This window comes from Dryobates pubescens, chromosome 10, assembly GCF_014839835.1.
Source record: "Dryobates pubescens isolate bDryPub1 chromosome 10, bDryPub1.pri, whole genome shotgun sequence".
Lineage (NCBI taxonomy): Eukaryota > Metazoa > Chordata > Aves > Piciformes > Picidae > Dryobates > Dryobates pubescens.
Window position 1 is genome coordinate 13,272,598 of NC_071621.1, and position 23,535 is coordinate 13,296,132.

Genomic DNA, 23,535 nt, shown 5'->3' on the forward strand with positions numbered 1-23,535 from the left:
TGCTGTGAGGAGAGGCTGAGAGAGTTGGGGTTATTCAGCCTGTAGAAGAGAAGGCTTTGGGGCTGTTCAGCCTGGAGAGAGAAAGGCTCTGGGAAGAGCTCATTGAAATCTTTCAGCACTTAAAGGGGGCCTGTAAGAAAGATAGGAACAGACATTTTAGCAGGGCCTGTTGTGACAGACCAAGGGGTGATGGTTTTAAACTGAAAGAGAGGAGAGTTAGACTGGATAGAAGGAAAACATTTTTTACAATGAAAGTGGTGAAACACTGTCCCAGGTTGCCCAGACAGATGGTAGAAGTCCCACATCTGGAACCATTTCAGGTCAGGTTGGATGGAGCTATAAGCAACCTGATCTAGTTGAAGATGCTCCTTCTGACTGCAGGAGGGGTTGGACTAGGTGGCCTTTAAAAGTCTCTTCCAACCCAAAGCATTCTGTGACTCCCAAGAAAGACTAGATCACATTCCTGCTTGCCATTAGTTCTCAGCAGATAGATGATGTACCAAGAAGAACCTGCCATCACTACTGTGCTGGTACCAAACTGAGCAAGAAGCTGAAGAATAGACTGAAGCCTGTTGCAAACAGCTCATAGCATAAAGAAGCTGTGGTCTTATCTCTTTTGGGTGTAATTAATCACTTCTGAATTTAGGTTAGGGATTTAATGCAAGATGGTCGTCTAGGCTCCATCTACATGGAGAGACAGGGGCATTTTTCATCGTCAAGCAAGCAGGAATGGATCACCTCTGGAAATTCTCCAGTGATTATAGGAAGCCTGAGGGCTAATTTAGTTGGGTACCCAACTCTTAAGATCACTCTTGCCATATGGAAAAGACAGTCACAGGCTCACAGGATGTTAGGGGTTGGAAAGGACCTCTGGAGATTATTGAGTCCAACCCCCCTGCCAGAGCAGGACCATAGAATCTAGCACAGGTCACACAGGAACACATCCAGATGGGTCTTGAAAGTCTCCAGAGAAGAAGACTCCACAACCTCTCCAGAGAGCCTGTTCCAGTGCTCTGTGGTCCTCACAGTGAAGAAGTTCCTCCTCATATTGAGGTAGAACCTCCTGTGCTGTAATTTATATCCATTACCCCTTGTCCTATCACAGGGAGCAACTGAGCAGAACCTGTCCCCTCTCTCTTGACCCCCAGCCCTCAGATATTTATAAACATTTATTAATTCCCCTCTCAGTCTTCTCCAGACTAAACAGCCCCAGGTCTCTCAGTCTCCCCTCATAAGGCAGTGCTCCAGTCCCTTCATCATTGTTGTATCTCCCAGTTGGACTCTCTCCAGCAGATCCCTGTCCCTCTTGAGCTGGAGAGCCCAGAACTGGATGCAATATTCCAGGTGAGGTCACACCAGGGCAGAGTAGAGGGGGAGGAGAACCTCCCTGGATCTGCTGGGCACACTCCTCTTAATGTACCCCAGGATCCCATTGGCCCTCTTGGCCACAAGGGCACATTGCTGACCCATGCAGAACTTGCTATCCACCAGGACTTCCAGGTCCTTCTCCACAGGGCTGCTCTCTAGTAGATTGCTTCCTAACCTGTACTGGTGGAGTCAATAGCACTGCTGGTCTGATTTTAGTCCCATTGGATCTTTCTGTCTCTGTACTGGCATAGTGAAGCTCATGCATCCTAAATGTATTCAGTCTCCAAGATGTTTAAATAAGCCTGAGTCAGATGGGTGGCAAACACCTTGTGCAGAAGTGCTGAAACTGATTTTTGTCTTCTTTGCCTCCCCAGATTGGGACTTTTCTTGTGCTTGGCTTCTCTGTCACAGCCCTCTTCATTTTATCAGTACTTTGGGGAGATCAATGGAAAACTGTCCGCCTGTCATTCCAGGTAAGAGGGGATGGGAGGTCTCTTAGAAAGAACAACTTGTTTATAGAAATATTTCGTGACAAATGGTAGAAAATATGCCCTACAGTGAGTGGTTTTCCCCTGGAGTTTTCTGGCAGGACACATGTGTTTGAATAAACTATGACTAAATTCGTCCTGACAGCAAAAGGAAGCCAAGACTTGAAGTTGAGTTTCAAACTAGCTGATGTAGCAGACCTCATTTTGGGAAGCCACATCCTTTGTAAATTGTTCTTCTTGGTGAAAAATATTGTAGTTGTGCTGCTGATATGCAGGTGCCTAGGGAAGGTAAATCAAGATTCCTTTAGCTGTTAGGGCTGCTGGAGCAAGAGCTTTCTCCCTAATCAGCTCCTTCCACTCCTGTTTCCATTTCAGTCTTCTGTGACTCAGAAGAACTTCATCATCTGAAGGAAGGACATTACTGGGCTATTAGAGAGTAGTTGGGGGAACCCCGGTGTCAGGTGGGACAACATGGCAACACAGCCCATGGCAGGGGGGCTGGAACTAGATGATCCTTGTGGTCCCTTCCAACCCTGACTGATACTATGACACTGACCATGCTGGATGCAAGAGATCAGAGTGCATGGTTTGCTGGCTTCCTTAACTCTCACCTGATCTGAAAATGGAGGCAAGACCTACCCAGTGCTGTTTAGTGTCTGAGCATACATTAGGAAGGAGGATGTTTAGAATCATAGAATCATTTAGGTTGAAAAAGACCTTGGAGATCGCTGAGTGCAACCATTAATCTAGCACTGCTGAGTCTAGTGCACAGCCTTTGACTACGCAGCTGCCTTCCAGATGTTGTTTGGTTCCATCACCTCTCTCTCCACATGGATTATTGCCTGTGAATGTGGAGAGAATGATGCATATGGACTGGAATCCTCAGTCACAGTGTTTGAAGGGTGTGGTTAATTGCACATTCCCACTCTATAGAGTTTGGTGCACTGACAAAGGTAATGAGAAGCCATCAGCTTCTCCTCCCTCATACAGACTCCAGAAGAGGTAGATGAACGGAAGGAGGCACAAGAACCTTTGGGTTCTCCACAGGTGCTCTTTGTTTTGGGTGAGCATGACCTTGGAGATGCTTCACATGGCCTCCCACTGCTGTTTCCAAAGGACCTGAATCTCTTGTAGATTCTGTGTCGTGCTCATTATAGTCCTGCAAAGCTATCTCATATACCATGGACATCTCAGGTGGCACCTCTGTTTATGCAGCTGAAGCCTGCTTCTGACCAGCAGGTGTTGGTATCAGCTGTCTGGGGCAGACAGTATCAGATGCAATAACATCTCTCACTGACTGCTACTTTCTTCAACCCTTCCAGCTTAGAGAATCAGGCATGGGCTAAGCAGTAGGAAAAGATTGCATCTGGATAGCTTCTTTTCCTAGCCCATACCTTAATAACTCTCAGTTCTAGCTCAAACAGAAACCATGGGGCTCTGCTGAGCATGAGAAAATGATGGACTGGTCTCTTTGACAGGTTTGCCTAGTTTTATGGGGAGTGTGTGACTGGTTTCCAGCTCTGCTCATGCATTCATGATAAGCACAGAAGTGACATCAGTTGAATGATTTAGCTACAGTGTGGCATGGAGATGGCTGTCACCTGGATGGGATTGGATTGGGTTTGACTGCATTAAACTGGCTGCTCCCTGGAACATGCTCACAGATGAAGGTGCTTATGAATGGGGACAGCTGTGTTCCCTTCAGCTGGCTTAGGAGAAAGGAGAGTTGTGTAGTGCAGTGAGGAGCACTCCTCAGCCTGAGGGCACAGATCTTGTCTTCCAACTTGGGAAGACTGGTGGATCCAACAGAAGTCAGGAGAGAGATTGAACTGCTGGTATTTTCAGCAGGTGTCCACCCAGGTGGAATACTGTAGCTGTGCTGGTGTTTGTCTCCACACTTAATCCTTTGACTGAAATCCTTCTCTCTCTTTGTCAGATTACAGCTCCCTATCTCCACATAGGGGCAATAACCCTCATGGTCCTCCTGTCCTGGCCCGTGGCTCTTCATGCTATCAGAGCAGACAAGAAAGGTACAGTAGCTCTGCTTCCTGCTCTTCATATGAAAAAAGATGTATATCAGTGTGGGGAAAACAGCTGGGCAGGAGCTTTTTCTCCAGTTCATTTCAAGTTAGTGCATCTCAGAAGCAGCCAGGTGAGACAGTAGAAAGAGCTTTTTGCTCAGTTCCTAGTGTTTTGTCATGGGAAGTTCCTGTGCCCCTCCAAGAAGTGTGACCAAGCAGTGTAAGGACAAGGTCAGACTCCAGGAACAAGTGAAGAAGAGCCTGGCTCTGGGACAGACTGTTTTTTTCTCTGCCCTAGGCTCTCCATTTAGCCCAAATTATCTACATGACATCCATCTACAGCTGGTGATTTGTAACAACAGTTGAAATGGGCTGGTGAAAGCACTTTTCCCCCTGCTCAGGAACTACAACTGAGGAGGTTGGGGATGAGTATGCTGCGACCTTAGAAGTTACACTTCACCAATAATGGTGGACTGTAATCCACTGATGTCCACTAATGGACATCCAGCTCGAAGTATCAGCTTGATTTAAGACCTTCATCCTTCAAATCCCTTGGCACAATGTGCAGAGCAGTGGTGGCAGCCATCCAAGATAGAGATGTTGGTGCATAGCTGCTCAGTTCTCAGTGGAAATGTTCTATTCCCTGAGGTGAAACCTCCATGGGGCTCTTGGGCAATGTGTCAACAGAGAGTGGGCAAGTTTCTGAGATGCAATAATCATGCAGTTAGAGGCTGTAGGATTCTGGAGGTCATACACAGAAGATCACTGACTGCAATCTGGATCAACTAGGGAATTACTCACCTCAAAGGGAGGTAACAGGAAAAAAGGTTCCTCCTCTTCTTCACTGTGAATAAGACTTCAAAGTGTTGTTTTTTTCTTATCTGAGTATGGAAAATATTGGCATCATAGAATACCAAGTTGGAAGGGACCTCAAGGATCACCTGGCCCAACCTTTTTGGGAAAAGCATCCTTCTGCTGAGGGTTGTTTGCCCACAGATGAGGGATAGTTCACTTCACCACCTCTAAAGAAAGAAATGAAGGCCATGTCTTGCTCTAAGACTTAGTGAGATGTAATTAAAACACAACCCATCAGTCTTGACTTAGCCCACATCCTTTCTTTGACCAACCTGTTTTCCTGGGCAGCATTGTTTGGAGAGAAATTGAACATTTGTGTGCAAGAAGGGATGGAAAAAGGGATGGGATAAAGCCCAGCAGCTACTTAGTAAACCCATATGTTACCGCATGGATTAACTTGAGCCTTCCTCCTTCAAATTCTTTCAGTTGTTCAGGTGATAATTGTTGGTCCATACCTGGCTATCCTTCTCTTTCTTTTCTTGATACCTCTGGGGATGTACTCTCCTTGCATCAGAGAGATGGGGACACTTGGACCAAAGCCAGCCCTCATTGGACACCGTGGAGCACCAATGGTAGGTCTGGAGAAGCTATTTTACATCAACTCTTCATCCTGCATCTTGCTACTTTCGTCATCATCTTCACAGAATCACAGAATTATTGAGGCTGGGGTGGACCTCTGAGATTGTCAAGTCCAGCCTGTGACCCAACACCATCACATTGACCAAACCATGTCACTAAGTGCCACATCCAATCTTCCCTTAAACACCTCCAGGGACAGCGACTCCACCACCTCCCTGGGCAGTTCATTCCAGTGTCTAATCCATTCCAGTGTTGTGGGTTTGGTTTGAGTTTATTTTTCCACATGAACTCTGTGGAAGGGGAGATATTTCCATTTGGAAATACATGCCAAAGGCATCAGAGAAGCTCGGTAAGAAGGTCTGTACTGGGACCTGTGCTGTTTAATACTTGTATCAATGCTATAGACAGTGGGATCGAGGCACCAACAGCAAGTGTGCAGGTGACACCAAGCTGAGTGGTGCTGTCAACACACCAGAGATACAGGATGGCATCCAGACAGACCTGGACAAGCTGGAGAGCCCTGGTGAACCTCCTGAGGTTCAACAAGAGCAAGTGCAGGGTTCTGCCCCTGGGCTAGAACAATCCTCACTATCAGTACAGACTGGGGGAGGAGGGGATGGAAAGCAGCCCTGTGGGAAAGGACTTGGGGGTGCTGGTGGGGGAGAAGCTGGACATGAACAAAGTGTGAGCTTGCAGCACAGAAGGCCAATGACATCCTGAGCTGCATCAAAAGTAGTGTGGCCAGCAGATCCAGAGAGGTGATTCTGCCACTTTGAGCTGGTGAGACCTCACCTGGAGTACTGCATCCAGGTCTGGAGCCCTAAGTATAGGAAGGACATGGACCTGATGGAGCAGGTCAAGAGGAGGGCCACAAAGATGATCGGGGGTTTGGAGCACCTCTGTTATGAGGACAGGCTGAGGGAGCTGGGGGTGTTCAGCCTGGAGAAGAGGAGGCTTGGACAAGACCTAACAGCAACCTTTCAGCTCCTGAAGGGGGCTACAAGAAGGCTGGAGAGTAACTGCTTCCACAGGCTTGCAGCGACAGGACAAGGGGCAATGGCTTCAAATCAGAGAAGAACAGATTTAGATTGGATGTTAGGAACAGGTTCTTTATTATGAGGGTGGTGGAATAGGTTGCCCAGTGGGGTGGTTGAGGCCCCATCCCTGGAGATACTCAAGATGAGGCTCAACAGAGCTCTGGGCAACTTGATCTAGTTGAGGATGCCCCTGCTGAGTGCTGAAGGGGTTGGACTTGGATGAGCTTTGAAGGTCCCTTCTGACCTAAAGCATTCTATGGCACACTTGCTAAGGGGCAAGATGGGTTTGGTGGCTGAAGTGGAAGGAAACAACAGCAGACTTTAATAAGATAATGATGTTCCCTTTATAAAAATTAGAGGTGTTAAAAAGAGATAGAAAGAGCTTACAGAGTCCTCCAGAGGGTGCTTGATTATGATCTGCTCATGGACTTTGTTTGCTTTTTTTTTTAGCTGGCACCAGAAAACACTGAGATGTCATTTCAGAAGACCATTGAACATGGTGGAGATGGTCTTGAAACAGATGTCACCATCAGGTAAGGGGAAAACCTCCCATCTTGCAGAACATGTGCTGCTGCTTCTAAGAGCTGCCAGCAGACACTCGCAGCCCAGAAAGCCAATCAGATCCTGGGCTGCATCAAGAGAAGTGTGGCCAGCAGGTCGAGGGAGTTGATTCTCCCCCTCTGCTCCACTCTGGGCAGACTCCCACCTGGAGTACTGCATCCAGTTCTGCAGCCCCTGTTACAGGAAGGATCTGGACATGCTGGATCACGAGGATGATCAGGGGGCTGGAGCTCCTCTCCTATGGAGACAGGCTGAGAGTTGGGGTTGTTCAGGCTGGAGTAGAAAAGGCTCCAAGGAGACCTTATTGTGGCCTTCCAGTATCTGAAGGGGGCTACAAGAAAGCTGGGGAGGGACTTTTTAGGGTGTCAGGTAGTGATAGGACTTGGGGGAATGGAGCAAAACTAGAAGTGGGTAGATTCAGGTTGGATGTTAGGAAGAAGTTCTTCCCCATGAGGGTGGTGAGACACTGGAACAGGTTGCCCAGGGAGGTGGTGGAAGCCTCATCCCTGGAGGTTTTGAAGGCCAGGCTGCATGTGGCTCTGAGCAACCTGATGTAGTGTGAGGTGTCCCTTGCCATGGCAGTGGGGCTGGAACTAGTTGATCCTTGAGGTCCCTTCCAACCCTGACATTTCTATGATTCTACAAGATGTGCAGCTCCAGGCAGCTAGGCTTTTACTGATGGCTGGAACAAGGTCCCTCAAGTGACACATGATGATAGGGGCTGCAGGGCATGGTTGCTCTCAGGCAACTCAGCAAGCTGTGGCTATTGATTTAATAGTCATTATGCCTACAGCACATTTTAAACTGCTTTGCAGAATAGGAAGCCAAGCCCCTACCCTAGTGTGAGTTGGAGGCCACAGTGTGCATTGTATCAGGCCTACAAACCAACAGAAAGCTGTGTTCAGAGTTGGAACAGCATAGTCCTGATTATTAAATCTTTAATTGCCTTTGTTTTGAGTTGCCCATTGCCATGAGTTGCTAACATGCTGTGAAGGGTGAGCAGTTTCCAGTCACTGAATGAGAAAAATACTAACACTTGGATGTTCTACTGATGGAGACCTTCCTGTGAGAGAAAATTTTGCCTTTCCATCACTCTCCATTCAGACTTCAGGCCTCTGAAACACTTGAATATTTCAACCATGAGTAGCATCTGAGATATGACAGCACTTAATGGTTTCAAGCTGCACCAGGGGAGGTTCAGGCTGGATATTAGGAAATTTTTCTTCACTGAGAGGCTTCCTAAACATTGGAATTGTCTGCCCAGGGCACTGGTGGAGTCACCATCCCCAGGGGTGTTCAAGACCTGTGTGGACCTGCTGCTTTGGGACAGAGCTTAGTGTTGAACTTTCAGTTCTGGGTCAAAGTTTGGGCTGGGTGATCTTTGAGGTCTCTTCCAAGCAGATCCACTTTGCCCCTGAGGAAACTGAGGCATAGATAGGAATGGCTTCTCCAAGGTGACCCAGCAGTGTTTAAGCTGGAAATAACCTCTGCACAAATAAAGGCTGGTCAGGCATTGGAATAGCTTGCCCAGGGAGGGGGTGGTGTAACCAGCACTGAAAGTGTTCTCTGAAAAGGGGCAGATGTGGCACTTCAAGATGTAGTAGTGCTGGGGCAACGATTGCACACGATGATCTTGGAGGTCTTTTCCAACCAGAACAATTCTATGACTCTCTGCTTGCACTCACAGTGGTCCACACATTCTTTTGACCTGGCATGAGTCTGCTCATGCCTTGAATGAACCTGCATCCTAGGTGACCAGTGCTCTTGCTCTCCAACAGCTATGATGGGGTTCCTTTCCTCATGCATGACAGCACCTTGAGGAGGACAACTAACATCAAAGAGCTCTACCCCAATGACACTGCTCAAAATGCTGCTTTATTCTCCTGGGATACCCTGCAGGAGCTGAATGCTGGAACGTGGTTCCTTAAGGTAGGCACCATAAAGGCCTCTCATAAACTGGATGTAGAGGAGACATCAGCTGGCTACTACTTAATAGCATCAGTGTTAGGAGAGGAGCTACTGGTTGAGTCAAACCTCAAAGAAGTCAGTAGACATCCTTCAGATGGGGTCTTCTTGGGGCTCTTCAGGCTTAGGAGACCTACAACAATTGTCTGGTGGACATTCTTGTGGCTCTTTATCATGGCAGCAGCAGAACACATGGGCTGGGGGCAGAAGACAAGAGCTAACACGGTGGGACAGAGAAGGACAACAGAGCTAGCCGAGAACCATGCATTTTAGGTCCCAGCAGCAGTCTCATGGATTCTCTTATGTTGGACATTTTTGAGACTCAACTTGTCATGGTGCTGGGCATCTAATTTTAAATCTAGTATTAACTAGAAAGGGTCCAGATGAGCCTTAGATGGTGCTTGGACTTGATGACCTCAGAAGTCTTTTCCAACCACGGTGATTCTGTGATTTTGGTTTAGTTTCTTCTGTTTCTCAGGAAGAAAAGCTAAGCAAAGGGTTAGATAATGCTTGGACTCGATGATCTTAGAGGTCTTTTCCAACCATGGTGATTCTGTGATCCTCACTTGCTGAGGGCTGATGTCAAAACTTTTTCTCTCCTAGAGAAATGAGGTTTCTGCATGCAGCTAACCCCCCAGAGGCGACTGCCTGATCGATTTCCTTTTCTCTATCTGTTTATTCCCAGGACAAGCCATTTTCATACATGGGCTCACTCTCAAGGGCAGAGCAGAACCAGGCAATGAATCAGTCCATTTACAAGCTCAGCAATTTCTTGCACCTCGCAGACAGTCAGAACAAACTTGTGATCTTTGATCTCTACCGCCCGCCGGAGAAACATCCTTACAGGAACTCCTGGATCAACAGAACCCTGGAGGTCATCCTCAATGAGTCAGGGATTAGACCTCATCTGGTAAGGTGGCTTCATGCCTCCACATCTCTTTTTCATGGGGATTTAGGGGTCATAAGAGCTCAGGGGAGACCTTGTCCAGTTCTGGGCCCCTCAGTTCAGGAAGGATGTTGACTTGCTGGCATGAGTCCAGAGAAGGGCAACAAAGTTGGTGAGGGGTTTGGAACACAGCCCTGTGAGGAGAGGCTGAGGGAGCTGGGGTTGCTTAGCCTGGAGAGGAGGAGGCTCAGGGGTGACCTTATTGCTCTCTACAACCACCTGAAGGGAGGTTGTAGCCAGGTGGGGGTTGGTCTCTTCTCCCAGACAACCAGCACCAGAACAAGAGGACACAGTCTCAAGCTGTGCCGGGGGAGGTTTAGGCTGGATGTTAGGAAGAAATTCTTCCCAGAAAGAGAGATTGGCCATTGGAATGTGCTGCCCAGGGCGCTGGTGGAGTCACCATCCCTGGAGGTGTTTAAAAAGAGCCTGGATGAGGCACTTGGTGCCATGGTTTTGTTGATGAGATGGTGTTGGGTGATAGGTTGGACTAGATGATCTCAAAGGTTTTTTCCAACCTGATTAATTCTGGATCATTCCCTGCATAATTTTACCTGCATGAAGTCTCACCTGTTGCCTTTGTTTTAAGAGGTGTCATCTGGAGAGTATTCCCATCACTGGTTCCTCAGCAGGCACAAAGTGGTGAAAGCCAACAGCAGAACAGGAAATCATGGAGATCTTATTGATGCTGATCAGTATCTAAAGGGTTGGAGGCAAGAGGATGGGGCCAGACCCTTTTCAGTGGTACCCAAAGACAGAACAAGGAGCAACTGGCACAAACTGGAATGTAGGAGGTTCCATCTGATCATGAGGAAAGACTTCTTTCCTGTGAGGCTGCAGAGCACTGGACCATGCTGCCCAGAGAGCTTATCTAGTCTCCTTCTCTTGAGACTTTCAAGACACACCTGGATGCAATCCAGTGCAACCTGTGCTGGGTGAACCTGCTTTAAGCAGAGAGGTTGGCCTGGGTGATCTCCAGAGGTCCCTTCAAACCCCTACCATTCTGTGACTCTGCAAAATAAACCAGTTTACATTTCAGCTAATGCCTTAGCCCCCATATGGCATCTTTTCATCACTGGAATAGTTGTCAGCCTCCTCCCTGCTACCCATCCTTCTTTTATGTATAGAAATTCCTGCCTGGAATTGGGAACCTTCAGCACCTTCCTCCTTTCCCTGGCAATGGGTGAACAAGAAACTCGCATGGATCAGGTTATGTATCAGGAAGTTATGCTGAAGATCATAGAATCATGGAATGCATTGAGTTGGAAGGGACATCCCAAGGTCATCTAGTCAAACCCCCTGAAGCAAGGAGGGGCACCCCAAACTATCACAGTATCACAGTATCACTAAGGTTGGAAGAGACCTCAACGATCATCGAGTCCAACCTGTCACCACAGAGCTCATGACTAGACCATGGCACCAAGTGCCACATCCAGTCCCCTCTTGAACACCTCCAGGGACAATGACTCCACCACCTCCCTGGGCAGCACATCCCAATGATGAATGACTCGCTCAGTGAAGAACTTTCTCCTCACCTCCAGCCTAAACTTCCCCTGGTGCAGCCTGAGACTCTGTCCCCTTGTTCTGGTGCTGGTTGCTAGAGAGAAGAGACCAACTCCCTCCTGGCTACAACCACCTTTCAGGTAGTTGTAGAGAGCAATGAGGTCTCCCCTGAGCCTCCTCTTCTCCAGGCTAAACAACCCCAGCTCCCTCAGCCTCTCCTCACAGGGCTGTGCTCAAGGCCTCTCCCCAGCCTCGTTGCCCTTCTCTGGACACCTTCAAGTGTCTCGATGTCCTTCCTAAACTGAGGGGCCCAGAACTGGACACAGGACTCAAGGTGTGGCCTAACAGGTGCAGAGTACAGGGGCACAATGACCTCCCTGCTCCTGCTGGCCACACTATTGTTGATACAGGCCAGGATGCCATTGGCCTTCTTGGCCACCTGGGCACACTGCTGGCTCATGTTTAGGCAGCTGTCAATCAGCACCCCCAGGTCCCTTTCTGTCAGCTCTCCAGCCACTCCAGCCAGTTGCTGGGTTGCTCAGAGCCCCATCAAGCCTGCCCTCGAATGTCTTCAGGGATGGGACCTCCACCACCTCCCACAACAACCAGTTTCAGACTCCCACCACCCTCACAGTAAAGAACTTCTTTCACAGAACTTCTTCCAATGAACTTCCTTCTAAGATCTTGTCTCCTGTGCTGGGAGAAGGCGACAGCAGAATATTTTCTATTGCCTTTCCCATGAACCAAAGCTGCCTTTCCATTCATTTCAGACACCACATCTTTTGTTGGGCTGTGTGAAACCTACCCAGTGATTTCGAGCTGATAAGCAGGGAACAGAGAGTACTTATTTCTTGCCTTGCAAGTTTTAACCCTGCTTCCAAAGGTTCTTTGATCATTGAAAGAAACTGCCCACTTGACAGGCTGGGTTAAGCCCCTCAGGATGTTATCTTCGCTAGGTTTGTGTGAAGGGCAGCGCACATTAGTAGGTCTGCTGTGAATTCACTGGGTTCCCTTGTTGCCTGCAGGTCCTGTGGCTGGAGAATGACATGAGGTCCTTTGTTCAGTCTGTTGCTCCTGGGTTTCAGCAGACAATGGGCAGTAAGGCCCCAGTGGAAGACTTACTGATGGACAACATTGTCAAGCTCAACCTGGCCTACACTGAAATGTCCAGTGAAGATATCCGGTAGGTTGCAACTTTAACCCCAACTGCAGCCAGCTGGTGGACTGCATCTGGACCACATTTGCCTCATGTGTGTGGCAATGTCTCCCTCCAGTGACCACCTCCAGGATCTGTAGCACTTTGGGAAGAGCTTCTCTAGATACAGTGGCCAACCCCCGTAGAATTCTGAGAGTAAAGGGCTCTAATTTGCTTCTACTCTTGACCTTGTGTGCCATCAAGAGGTGTAACATGTAATTATATCCCTCCTGCAAGTCTATCCTTGCTTGACCTGGATCTGAAGATCCTCTGGTTAGAACAGCACAGCTGCCCCTGCTTACTGAAGGGGCTGTTAGACTAGATGACCTTTGGAGATTCCTTTCAACCCAGACCATTCTATGACTTTCAAGCTGCATTTTCTTCCAGTAGATCAGGCACTGTTGTGAATGATTAATTATTGGCTGTTTGGCTTTCCTTTCTATTCCTTATCTAGGTCCTAAGCAAGCCTTTCCTACAGAACATTGCTGTCCTTCCTTGTTTGACCTCAAAGGAGGTATTTGCATAACAAAAGCTGTTGCCTTTTGGTCTTTTCAAGGAAATATGCTGAGGCAAACATCACCACCAACCTCTACGTGGTCAATGAGCCATGGCTTTTCTCCCTGGCGTGGTGCTCTGGAGCACATTCTGTGACCACCGATGCTGTCCACACGCTGAAGAATCTCAGCCAGCCACTCTTCCTCATGGTAAGTGAAAATCTCTCCCCACCCAGGTGAAGGAAGAAGGGTTTGGATGTTCATGCTTACACATCCAGTGTGGAGCATTTCTCATTTTAGCCCTGGGAAGGGGTAAAAACTTCTGTGTCCTTTTGCCCTGGGCAGCTCGTAGCTCAAAACTGGGGCAAGTGGCCACTTTGAAATGTCACCAAATGCTTTAGCCACCTGAGGGATGCTCCTGCACATGCAAATCAGGCAGCTGAATGGCTACATTCAAGCAGCAAGAAGGAACTTGAGCAACTTGGTTTTTTTTACATATCTTGAGGTGTTTGGTGGTGTGAACAGCCTCTCTTATTCTCTTCCAGACTCCGCAGCAGTACAACATCATGTGGATCCTGACAGACCTGACCTCTGTGCTCCTCATCTCACTCATCTTTGCTCTGCACTGGTAACTGCCAAATTGCTAATGGCTATCCTAACCTCATCTTTTATGCCAGGTGGAGGGAAAGAAGGATGCTTTCAGGGTTAAAACTGCTCTTAAGGACATTACCTTTCCCTTCAGGAACTAGAAGAAAACCCTGAAAGTCATAGTATCATAGTATCATAGTATCAGTCAGGGTTGGAAGGGACCACAAGGATCATCTAGTTCCAACCCCCCTGCCATGGGCAGGGACACCCCACACTAGATCAGGCTGCCCAGAGCCTCACCCAAACTGGGCTTAAACACCTCCAGGGACAGAGCCTCAACCACCTCCCTGGACAACCCATTCCAGGGCTTCACCACTCTCATGGTGAAGAACTTCATCCTCACCTCCAGCCTGAATCTCCCCACCTCCAGCTTCATTCCATTCCCATAGTCCTATCACTACCTGAGATCCTGAGAAGTCCCTCCCCAGCCTTCTTGTAGGCCCCCTTCAGATCCTGGAAGGCCACAATTAGGTCACCTGGGAGCCTTCTCTTCTCCAGACTGAACAGCCCCAACTCCTTCAGTCTGCCCTCATAGGAGAGGTGCTCCAGCCCTCTGTTCATCCTCGTGGCCCTTCTCTGGACACCTTCCAGCACCTCCATATCCCTCTTGTAATAGGGGCTCCAGAACTGGATGCAGTACTCCAGGTGGGGTCTCACCAGAGCTGAGCAGAGGGAGAGAATCCCCTCCCTTGACCTGCTGGCCACACTTCTCTTGCTGCAGCCCAGGATCTGATTGGCTTTCCAGGCTACAAGTGCACACTGAGAGCTCCTGTTGAGCTTCTCGTCCACCAGCACCCCCAAGTCTCTCTCCTCAGGGCTGCTTTCCAGCCAGTCCCTGCCCAGCCTGGATTTGTGCCTGGGATTGCCTCGACCCAGATGCAGGACCCTGCCCTTGGTCTTGTTGAACCTCATGAGGCTGGCTTATGCCCACCTCTCCAAAGTCTCCAAAACCCTCTCTGCTTCTCCTGCTTGCTTGCTTGTTCCCTTTCCATTTTGGCAGCTCAGGCATCGTGTGCCCTCAGGATTCAGTGGCCACTTGGTGGATTTGCATATTCAACACAAACATATGATGGGCTGAGAAAGGAACTGATTTTTCTATTCTGACTATTTGGGGGCTGTTGCATTGGACTAAGTTAGGAGGAAAGCTCTCAGTGTTATTATCTGAGCTCTTCATGTCTCCCTCTCTCTGCATGTGCCAAAGCCCCTGAGGAAATTCATCCTCCCAGATGGAAATGTCTGAACGTGTCATAGAGCAGCAGGTTAAAGGAGGTGATTCTGCCCCTCTGGTCTAGTGAGACCCCACCAGCAGTGCTGTGTCCAGCTCTAGAGTTCTCAGCATGACAAGGACATGGGCCTGTTGGTGTGGGTCCAGAGGAGGACACAAAAATGATCAGAAAGCTGGATCAGCTCTGATATAAAGAAAGGCTGAAAGAGTTGGGGTTGTTCAGCCTGGAGAAGAGAAAGCTTCAGGAAGACCTTACAGAGGCTTCCAGTACTGAAAGGGAGCTTATAAAAAAGATGGGAGCAGACTTTTTAGCAAGGCCTGTTGTGACATAGCAAGGGATGATGGCTTTAGTCCAGTTCTGGAGCCCCTATTACAAGAGGGATCTGGACGTGCTGGAGCGTGTCCAGAGAAGGGCCACAAGGATGATAGGACTAGGGGGAATGGATCCAAGCCAGAGGAGGGAAGACTTAGATTAGATGTCAGGAAGTTCTTCCCCATGTGGGTGGTGAGACCCTGGCACAGGTTGCCCAGGGAGGTGGTGGGAGCCCCATCCCTGAATGTTTTTAAGGCCAGGCTGGATGTGGCTATGAGCAACCTGCTCTAGTGTGAGGTGTCCCTGCCCATGGCAGGGGGGTTGGAACTGGATGATCCTTGAGGTCCCTTCCAACCCTGACTATTCTGTGATTCTGTGAATGGGTTGAAGGAGCAGACCAGCCAGCTGACAGCACAACTGAGCTGCAGGGGACAGCAAGGGGAAAGATTGGGAAACTTCTGGGTGAGCAGTCTGGATTGCTTGTACTCCTGCCTTACTTTGATATGGAAAGGAGTGACAGCTCTAATTCTGCTCTGGGATGGGGGAGACATTAATTAGTGGCAGTATGGCAAGGTGCTGACCTAGCCATGTCTGCTGGGCATCCAGGCTTTTCCCTTCTCAAGGCAAAGTGGTTTCTTCCCTCCCATCTCATTCTGCCCTGCTCCTGCTTTGGTAGCTTTCCCCATGCTTTCAAGGCTGCAGGTTGCAGGGTGGTTTGCAATCACCCCTTCAATGCATCACCACCATTGTCACCCCCCACCCTCCCAGCCTGTCTTCTTCATGCATGTCTCTGTATTGTGTGTGCATTTCCCAGGGCGCTACAGATGCTCTGATCCACCCAAATACCAACCTCTTCTGGGCTGACATTGCAGCAAGGGCATTCCCAGTCCTTTGGGCCATCAGCAGTGCCCAGCAGCCTTGCTTGTTCTCATATGTCAGGTTTAGGAACACCCCAAAATCTTTGCATCTCCCTGGCTGCTTAGCAACCAGCAGCTGCAAATGCTTCCGAGCTCTTAAATATGTCATTGAAAACAGGGCTTAGTCACAAAGCTGCCTTCAAAATGCTGTTGCACACATGAGGTGCCATCAGCCATGCACTGGAGCCTATTTCTCAGTGTAAGGTCCTGACCAAATCCCCAAACTCCTAGGCAGTTCCTGCCCTGAGAGCTGCAAGGGGAACCACAGCAGGTGGTGGCCTGCGCCAGATGCTTTGTGTCTTGCAGGTGGCGAGAGCAGAGTTTCTCCTGCTGTGCCCATGACAATGGCCAGATTCTGGAAAGTGGCACCTACAACAAGTTCAGGACAGGTGAGCAGGGCAAGGAGAGCTGGGAGTCACATCCTGCCCAGGGCCATTTCTGTGAGGCTACTGCAGTCCTGATGGATGGGTGGTGGATGCTCATGCTGTGGTGAAGGCTGGCAGCAGCCTACCTTTCCTGAGCCTCAGGTAGTGGCAGGGATTTCTGCCCTGTGTTCAGCACTGGTGAGGTCACAGCCAAGCACTGGGTCCAGTTCTGGCTGCCCAGTACCACACAGACTGCAACAAATGGGATCAAACTCAGTGAGGCCACTAAGATGGAAAACAGGGCATTTGAGATCTGGGTTTGCATGGTGGGGGAGAAGGTCAGTGGTCAGCTTGTCACTGTCTGCAACCATCTGGTGGGAGGTTGTAGAGAGGATGGACCCGGATGTTTCTTGGATGTACAGTGACAAGGGCACAAGCTGTAACTGTGGGGATTTTGCCTGGATGGATATAAAGAGAAGACAAAAAAAAATCAACCTTATGGGGGTGGTCAGGTGGTGGAACAGGTGGGGAATATCCACCCTCAGAGATGTTCAAAGCCCTGCTTCAAGCAGAGGTAGGGGCAGAGACCTCCAGACCTCCTTTCCAACACACATCACTCCGTGATGCTGTGAAAAGAGAGCCCAGAGGTGCTAAGAATTCTTGGGTCTGCAAGGCAGGGTGGGATTTGCTGGGGACCCTCCCATGCACCAAGTTTCTGCACCCATGATTATCCAGACAAGGCTGCACACATTTTCAGCCAGGTTCTGCTTGCTCACTCTGTGTTCTCTTGTCCAGAGCTCAGCGACATGCCGACCATCATGGCCTGACACAGGCGAGGAAGGGACCTGCCATCTCGAGGAGGGCTGGAGAAGAGGCCCTACCCTGCTGTCCATTCCTGCAATACAAACCCCAACTGCCAAGGGAGCCATCTGGAAGCGGGGTTCAGATCCACACGGTGAAGAGGAACCATTTGCCTCCATGACCCTGCTGGAGATGAGCATCAAACTTCATCTCCTACAGTTTTTCTCTCACTCCCATGTCTGGCAGGGATCCCTGGAGCATAGGGGAGCACAGATGGAGTTGCACCCATGAAGAAGCTGTGCACCATGATGAGATGCAACAACCACATGGGGGCCACCATTTACCTCTGAGGCCACTGGTATCCCACAGGACAATCATCCTGTAATCCCTCCTGATGTGTGTGAACCTTCTGTTTCCACAGCTGGGTTTTACACATGCTGCAAACATCTGAGCATCCTTCAGTCCCCCTTGTTCTCAGCTGCCCACGTTTCTCCTGTCAGGCCAGCCTCTTCTCCACACACTCCCTCCTTTCTTGTAGGTGTTGTCCATCCCTGAGAGCATGTTGGCCCCACCATGATGATCAAGTGCTGCTGGCTGGGTCACATGGGTCTGTATCTTTTTAGAAGACAAGCAAGAGAAGCTTAAGTTTCTTTCCTCCACTCTTACTCTGCCCTGCTGAGACCACATATGGAGTATTGAGTCCAGTTCTGGGCTCCCCAGTTCAAGAGGATTATATAGACCCTAACACAGACCCTACCAGAAGAGGCTCTTCCCATGGCTGGTGAAGGACTTGTCAGTGCCTTGGCCATGGTAGCTACTGGGACTATGACCACTGGGCTGTATGTGAACTGCTCTCACCAAATGTCCTCTTTGCTTTTCCCTTGGGATTTATTCTGATTTTCATGTCTCCCAGTGGCTGCTGGGACACAGTGGGGAGTGGGTGGTCTGTGCCCTGAGGGAGATGTGAGCATCTTCCAGGTTTAAGCCATACATTTCTACTTGAACAGATAGCAAGAACACGTGGTTTTGTAAATTGTAAGTGCTGTTTTAAATACAGTTTAGCTCTTCTAGGCTGTTTTGTTCTTATTTCATCAAACTGAGGGCTGGGAAGGAAGTGGCAGTCTTCACCTGAAGCAGGCTGTAGGCATTTTCTCATACCTGAGCCTCATGCAGCTTGGTGGGTTTGCCAAACTGAGCTCTCACAAGTGAGTTGGGACTAGGAAGCATTAGGCTCCAGAGTTAGGTGTGTTGAGAAGTACTGAAGCCTTTCCAAGCTGCAGTTTTGGAGCATTTTGGAGGCTAGAAATGCAAAAAAGTGCAGCAAACTGCTGGCTAAGCTGTCAGCTCGTGGCTTGGACAGCAGCACTCTGTGCTGGGTTAGGAACTGGCTGGAGGGCTGAGCCCAAAGAGTGGTGGTGAATGGTGCCACATCCAGCTGGCAGACAATCATCAGTGGTGTCCCCCAGGGATCAGTGCTGGGCCCCATCCTCTTGAACATCTTCATTGATGATCTGGATGAGGGGATTGAGAAAGTCATCAGCAAATTTGCAGATGACACCAAGTTAGGAGCAAATGTTGGTCAGTTAGAGGACAGAAAGGCTCTGCAGAGGGACCTTGACCGACTGGACAGATGGGCAGAGTCCAATGGAATGGCATTTAACAAGTCCAAGTGCCAGGTGCTGCACTTTGGCCACAGCAACCCCATGCAGAGCTACAGGCTGGGGTCAGAGTGGCTGGAGAGCTCCAAGACAGAGAGGGACCTGGGGGTGCTGATTGACAGCTGCCTAAACATGAGCCAGCAGTGTGCCCAGGTGGCCAAGAAGGCCAATGGCATCCTGGCCTGTATCAGGAACAGTGTGGCCAGCAGGAGCAGGGAGGTCATTGTGCCCCTGTACTCTGCATTGGTTAGGCCACACCTTGAGTCCTGTGTCCAGTTCTGGGCCCCTCAGTTTAGGAAGGAGGTTGAGTTGCTGGAACGAGTCCAGAGAAGGGCAACAAAGTTGGTGAGGGGTTTGGAGCACAGCCCTGTGAGGAGAGGCTGAGGGAGCTGGGGTTGTTTAGCCTGGAGAAGAGGAGGCTCAGGGGTGACCTTATTGCTCTCTACAACTACCCAAAGGGAGGTTGTAGGCAGGTGGGGGCTGGTCTCTTCTCCCAGGCAGCCAGTACCAGAACAAGAGGACACAGTCTCAAGCTGTGCCGGGGGAGGTTTAGGCTGGATGTTAGGAAGAAATTCTTCCCAGAAAGAGAGATTGGCCATTGGAATGTGCTGCCCAGGGCGCTGGTGGAGTCACCATCCCTGGAGGTGTTTAAAAAGAGCCTGGATGAGGCACTTAGTGCCATGGTTTAGTTGATGAGATAGTGCTGGGTGGTAGGTTGGACTTGATGATCTTGAAGTTCTTTTCCAACCTGCTTAGTTCTGTATTCTGTATTCACACTAGAGAGCCCTGGAACAGGTTCCCTCAAGAGGTCATGGAGTCTCCTTCTCTGGAGACTTTCAAGACCCATCTGGATGTGTTCCTGTGTGACCTGCACTAGATTGTATGGTCCTGCTCTGGCAGGGGGCTTGGACTCGATGATCTTTGGAGGTCCCTTCCAACTCCTAACATCTTGTGATCAGGAGAAGCCTTGTCCTCGACAAGAACCTGGAAGCCTGGAGCCCACCCTTATTTGTGGAGACACCACCAGAGAAGAGCCTCCCACCATCCACTTGATGCTTTTTAATTCGATTAATTCACTTGGACACATGGTTTTCATGGTACATTGCTTGGTGTGAATACAGAGAGGCCAGCAGACAGAGACATGTCACACAGGCACACACACACAGAGTCCTGGCACCCCTCCAAAGCTCTGGGGTGCATGGGAGGCAATCAGAGCTGGATGAAGGTGGTTGCAGGGGAAAGCTGGCCCGGGACAGCACTGGAAAACATTGCTGTGGTGCATTGTCTACTGAGTGTGCTGTGGGAGGCAGGGAAGGCTGGAGACTCACACAAAGCAGGGGTAGGGATGATGGGCATGTGTCTAAGGACAGGTGGGATCCCTGGTTCAGCTGGATCGTGGCAGCTGTGGAGGGCACAGAAGTATCAGACATGGATGGTAAGAAGGCAGATTAGCTCTCAGTGTAGCTTGGTTGGTGTAACCACGCTCCAGTCACCAGAGTGCCTCAGGTAGGGGGATGGTGGAGGAAGAAGATCTCCCAGCAGCCCACTCTGGCTGGTGGATGTGCCCACGCAGCAAGTTGTTCACTTTGGTGGAGCAATTGAGGTCCAAAGTCACTGCTGCAGCCCAGGCAGGTGTCGTGGTCTTTGAGGTCCAGCAGGCAGTGCTGTCAGCTCTGCCTGTCCTTCCATGATGCTGGGGGGCTGACCCCAGCTGAGCTTAATGGCACCCTAAAATATAGACTCCTATGAAAGCGGCCAAACTCAGACAAGCGCACGGGACCAAGAGAGGGCTCCACATCTGCTGAGATCCACTCAGTGTCAGTGAAACCGGCACCAGATCTTGGTGGACAAGTTCCACCCCTCCTATGTCCCACATCAAGCTACATGCTCCTTTGAAGCTTGGACTTTTGGAAAGGCACCCCAAGCTCCATCCCCTGCATCCCCTCAAGACACAACCTGGCTTCAGCCCCCTCTCTGCCGGCAGGTCCCATCTCTGCTTCAAAGCAGGCTAGTCCGCACTGCGTGATGGTGTTGGGTGGTAGAGCAGACAACCAGCCAGCAGGTTGGTAGAGGAGTCAACCAAAAAAGGAGAAAAGCTTACTGAAATCAGGGGCCTGCCCTGGCTGTGAGTAGTTCAGGTCCAGCTGGGACTCATGAGGAGGCAGTTTATACAGCAACACACACAAAAGCACAATAAAATCATTAACTGTTCCCAACTCTGATGACCAAGTTCATGCTTGAATTGCAGCTTACCACAGGCTTGGCCTCAGTCTTCCGAGCTTGGGGGCTTCCAAACCCTCACGTCCATTATCAAAGCTTGCAGTAAAGACCTTCTCAGGGTTCTTTTGTTTGAATTTCTGGACACAATGGGGGATAATTCATCTTCCAAGCTTCACTTCCAGCTGAGCTCACGAGGTGGGAATGATGTGCCTTGCCCAGCCTCTGGCAGTCATGGCTCTGGGGGAGATCCCTGGGCGAGGAGGGGTTGGCCTGCAGGTCGCCCTCAGCCCCGAGCCAGTCTCCAGATCCCAGCAGGAAATGCAGGATTTTCATTTTATTATTATTAGGTTTTTGTTATTTCTTTTTTTTTCTTTTTTTCCTTTTAAATATTTCAAAAAATAAATAGAAGAAGAAACAAAACTTTAAAATCTGTTCTTTAAATATCATTTCCAGCATTGCACAGGCAGTGCTTTAGCACTCTTAAAGTCTGTTGCATCAGCAGCTAGCTCAGATTCCTACTTCAAACATGCTCTTCCCAGCCTCCTTGTTCTTTCTGAACACCACAGAGTCTTCTGCCATGTCAAACCCCCCCCAGCCCTGAGGTGTTCACTGCACATCCTCCCAGCATGGGGCAGGGTTCTGTTGTTTCTCTTCCAACCTCAACTGCCCACAACCTCGCCAAAGAGCTGTTAGCATCCTCAGAGCTCTCTCTTACTTAGGGAAGGAAAAACCAAACCAATGCAAGCCACACGCACACACACGCACACAAATCCTCTTCCGAGAGCCTTTGTGATGCCAGCTGGGAGGTTCAGGGAGACCTCCTGCCAGAACGTCTCTGCTCAGTCACTGTCTGAGAGCGGTGGTGTCCCCTGGAAACCTTGGAGGTGTGGGGTGGAGGCAGGGTGCAGGGTGGGGAAGGAGAACAGGAGGTCAGAGATAGTCATCTTCACTGGAAGGGGAGGTGGGAGTTGAGCCCTCAAGGTCAGAGTCCAGCGAACTCCCTGATGGTGTTCGGCTCATCTTCCACATCTGGGAGGCAAAGGTTCTCCCCCAGCTGCACGGGTACCCCACAGCCCTCAGCTGGTGAATTAGCCCCATGGCCACCTGCCAGCGGCTTCTTGCAGTTCACTTGCTACCCTTTGCGCTCCTCTGTTTGCTCATGGCTGTTAGCATCTGGCTGATGTAGGAGGTCAAAAGATCATCCATCTTGTACCCCTGTGGTGGAAAGAGAAGATGTTACCCGCCCTTACAGCACAGTTTACCGTCTCTGCTTCATGGCCCCTAAGCACACTGGCTGCCACTCGTTGACTTTCAAGTTTTCAGGACTTGGGGGTGCTGGTGGATGAGAAGCTCAACAGGAGCCACCAGTGTGCACTGGCAGCCCAGAAAGCCAATCACAGCCTGGGCTGCACTGAAAAGTGCAGACATTTCTCCCCCTCTGCTCCACTCTGGTGAGGTCCCACCTGGAGTATTGTGTCCAGTTCTGGAGCCCCTATTACAGGAAGGATCTGGATGTGCTGGAACGTGTTCAGAGAAGGGCCACAAGGATGAGCAGAGGGCTGGAGCTCCTCTCCTATGAGGACAGACTGAGGGAGTTGGGGTTGTTCAGTCTGGAGAAGAGAAGGATCTGAGGAGACCTTATTGTCACCTTCAAATATCTGAAGGGGGCTACAAGAAAGCTGGGGAGGGACTTTTTAGGGTGTCAGGGAGTGATAGGACTAGGAGGAATGGAGCAAAACTCGAAGTGGATAGATTCAGTTGGGATGTCAGGAAGAAGTTCTTCACTATGAGGGTGGTGACACTGGCACAGGTTGCCCAGGGAGGTGGTGGAGGCCTCATCCCTGGAGGTTTTTAAGGCCAGGCTAGGTGTGGCTGTGAGCAACCTGCTCTAGTGTGAGGTGACCCTGCCCATGGCATGGGGGTTGAAACTAGATGCTCCTTGAGGTCCCTTCCAATCCTAACAATTCTATGATTCTACGATTTTGACCATTCCTCTTGGGTGAAGTGATACCACCAGAAGGAACATGGTTCAGATGTAATCTGCAGTGTTGAGATGGGGGAACTCTCCATCCCAAGATGCTGTCGAGGGACACAGGCAGATTTGACTGGGAGCTGGATTTTCAAATGGCCAAAAAATACTGTATGCTGCACATTCATAACAGCTAATCCAGAAGGAATTTTTATCCATCATGCTTTGGGTTTAAGATAGTCTAGGAGGAGATTTGCTGCTGGGACTGTTACTAGGGATAAACTGGATTTTGGTAGAAGGCCTCAAGAGTACTCCTTGAGCCCACATTAGGTTTAATGTGCTTTTCAGTGCAGTGACAGGGAGCAGTGCCCCATGCTCCTGAGATGACAACTGTCCAAAAGCCTCAAGCT

General features: G+C 49.8%; 2 protein-coding genes across 2 annotated transcripts in view; one reads left to right on the forward strand and one right to left on the reverse strand.

Moving 5' to 3' along the window:
• The window catches only part of GDPD4 (glycerophosphodiester phosphodiesterase domain containing 4), a 52,236-nt gene extending 33,925 nt beyond the window's left edge, over window positions 1-18,311 (forward strand). The window contains exons 6-16 of the mRNA XM_009906955.2: window positions 1,743-1,841; window positions 3,793-3,886; window positions 5,159-5,304; window positions 6,799-6,881; window positions 8,688-8,838; window positions 9,560-9,784; window positions 12,346-12,503; window positions 13,072-13,219; window positions 13,555-13,637; window positions 16,419-16,501; window positions 17,273-18,311. Of these exons, the coding sequence (XP_009905257.1) occupies window positions 1,743-1,841; window positions 3,793-3,886; window positions 5,159-5,304; window positions 6,799-6,881; window positions 8,688-8,838; window positions 9,560-9,784; window positions 12,346-12,503; window positions 13,072-13,219; window positions 13,555-13,637; window positions 16,419-16,501; window positions 17,273-17,304 (1,302 nt within the window). The 3' untranslated portion in view covers window positions 17,305-18,311. The remainder of the gene's footprint in view (window positions 1-1,742; window positions 1,842-3,792; window positions 3,887-5,158; window positions 5,305-6,798; window positions 6,882-8,687; window positions 8,839-9,559; window positions 9,785-12,345; window positions 12,504-13,071; window positions 13,220-13,554; window positions 13,638-16,418; window positions 16,502-17,272) is intronic.
• Window positions 18,312-21,908: 3,597 nt separating this feature from the next.
• MYO7A (myosin VIIA) overlaps window positions 21,909-23,535 on the reverse strand; it is a 90,967-nt gene continuing 89,340 nt past the window's right edge. Inside the window, exon 47 of the mRNA XM_009906953.2 lies at window positions 21,909-22,371. Coding sequence (XP_009905255.2) covers window positions 22,282-22,371 — 90 coding nt within the window. The 3' untranslated portion in view covers window positions 21,909-22,281. The remainder of the gene's footprint in view (window positions 22,372-23,535) is intronic.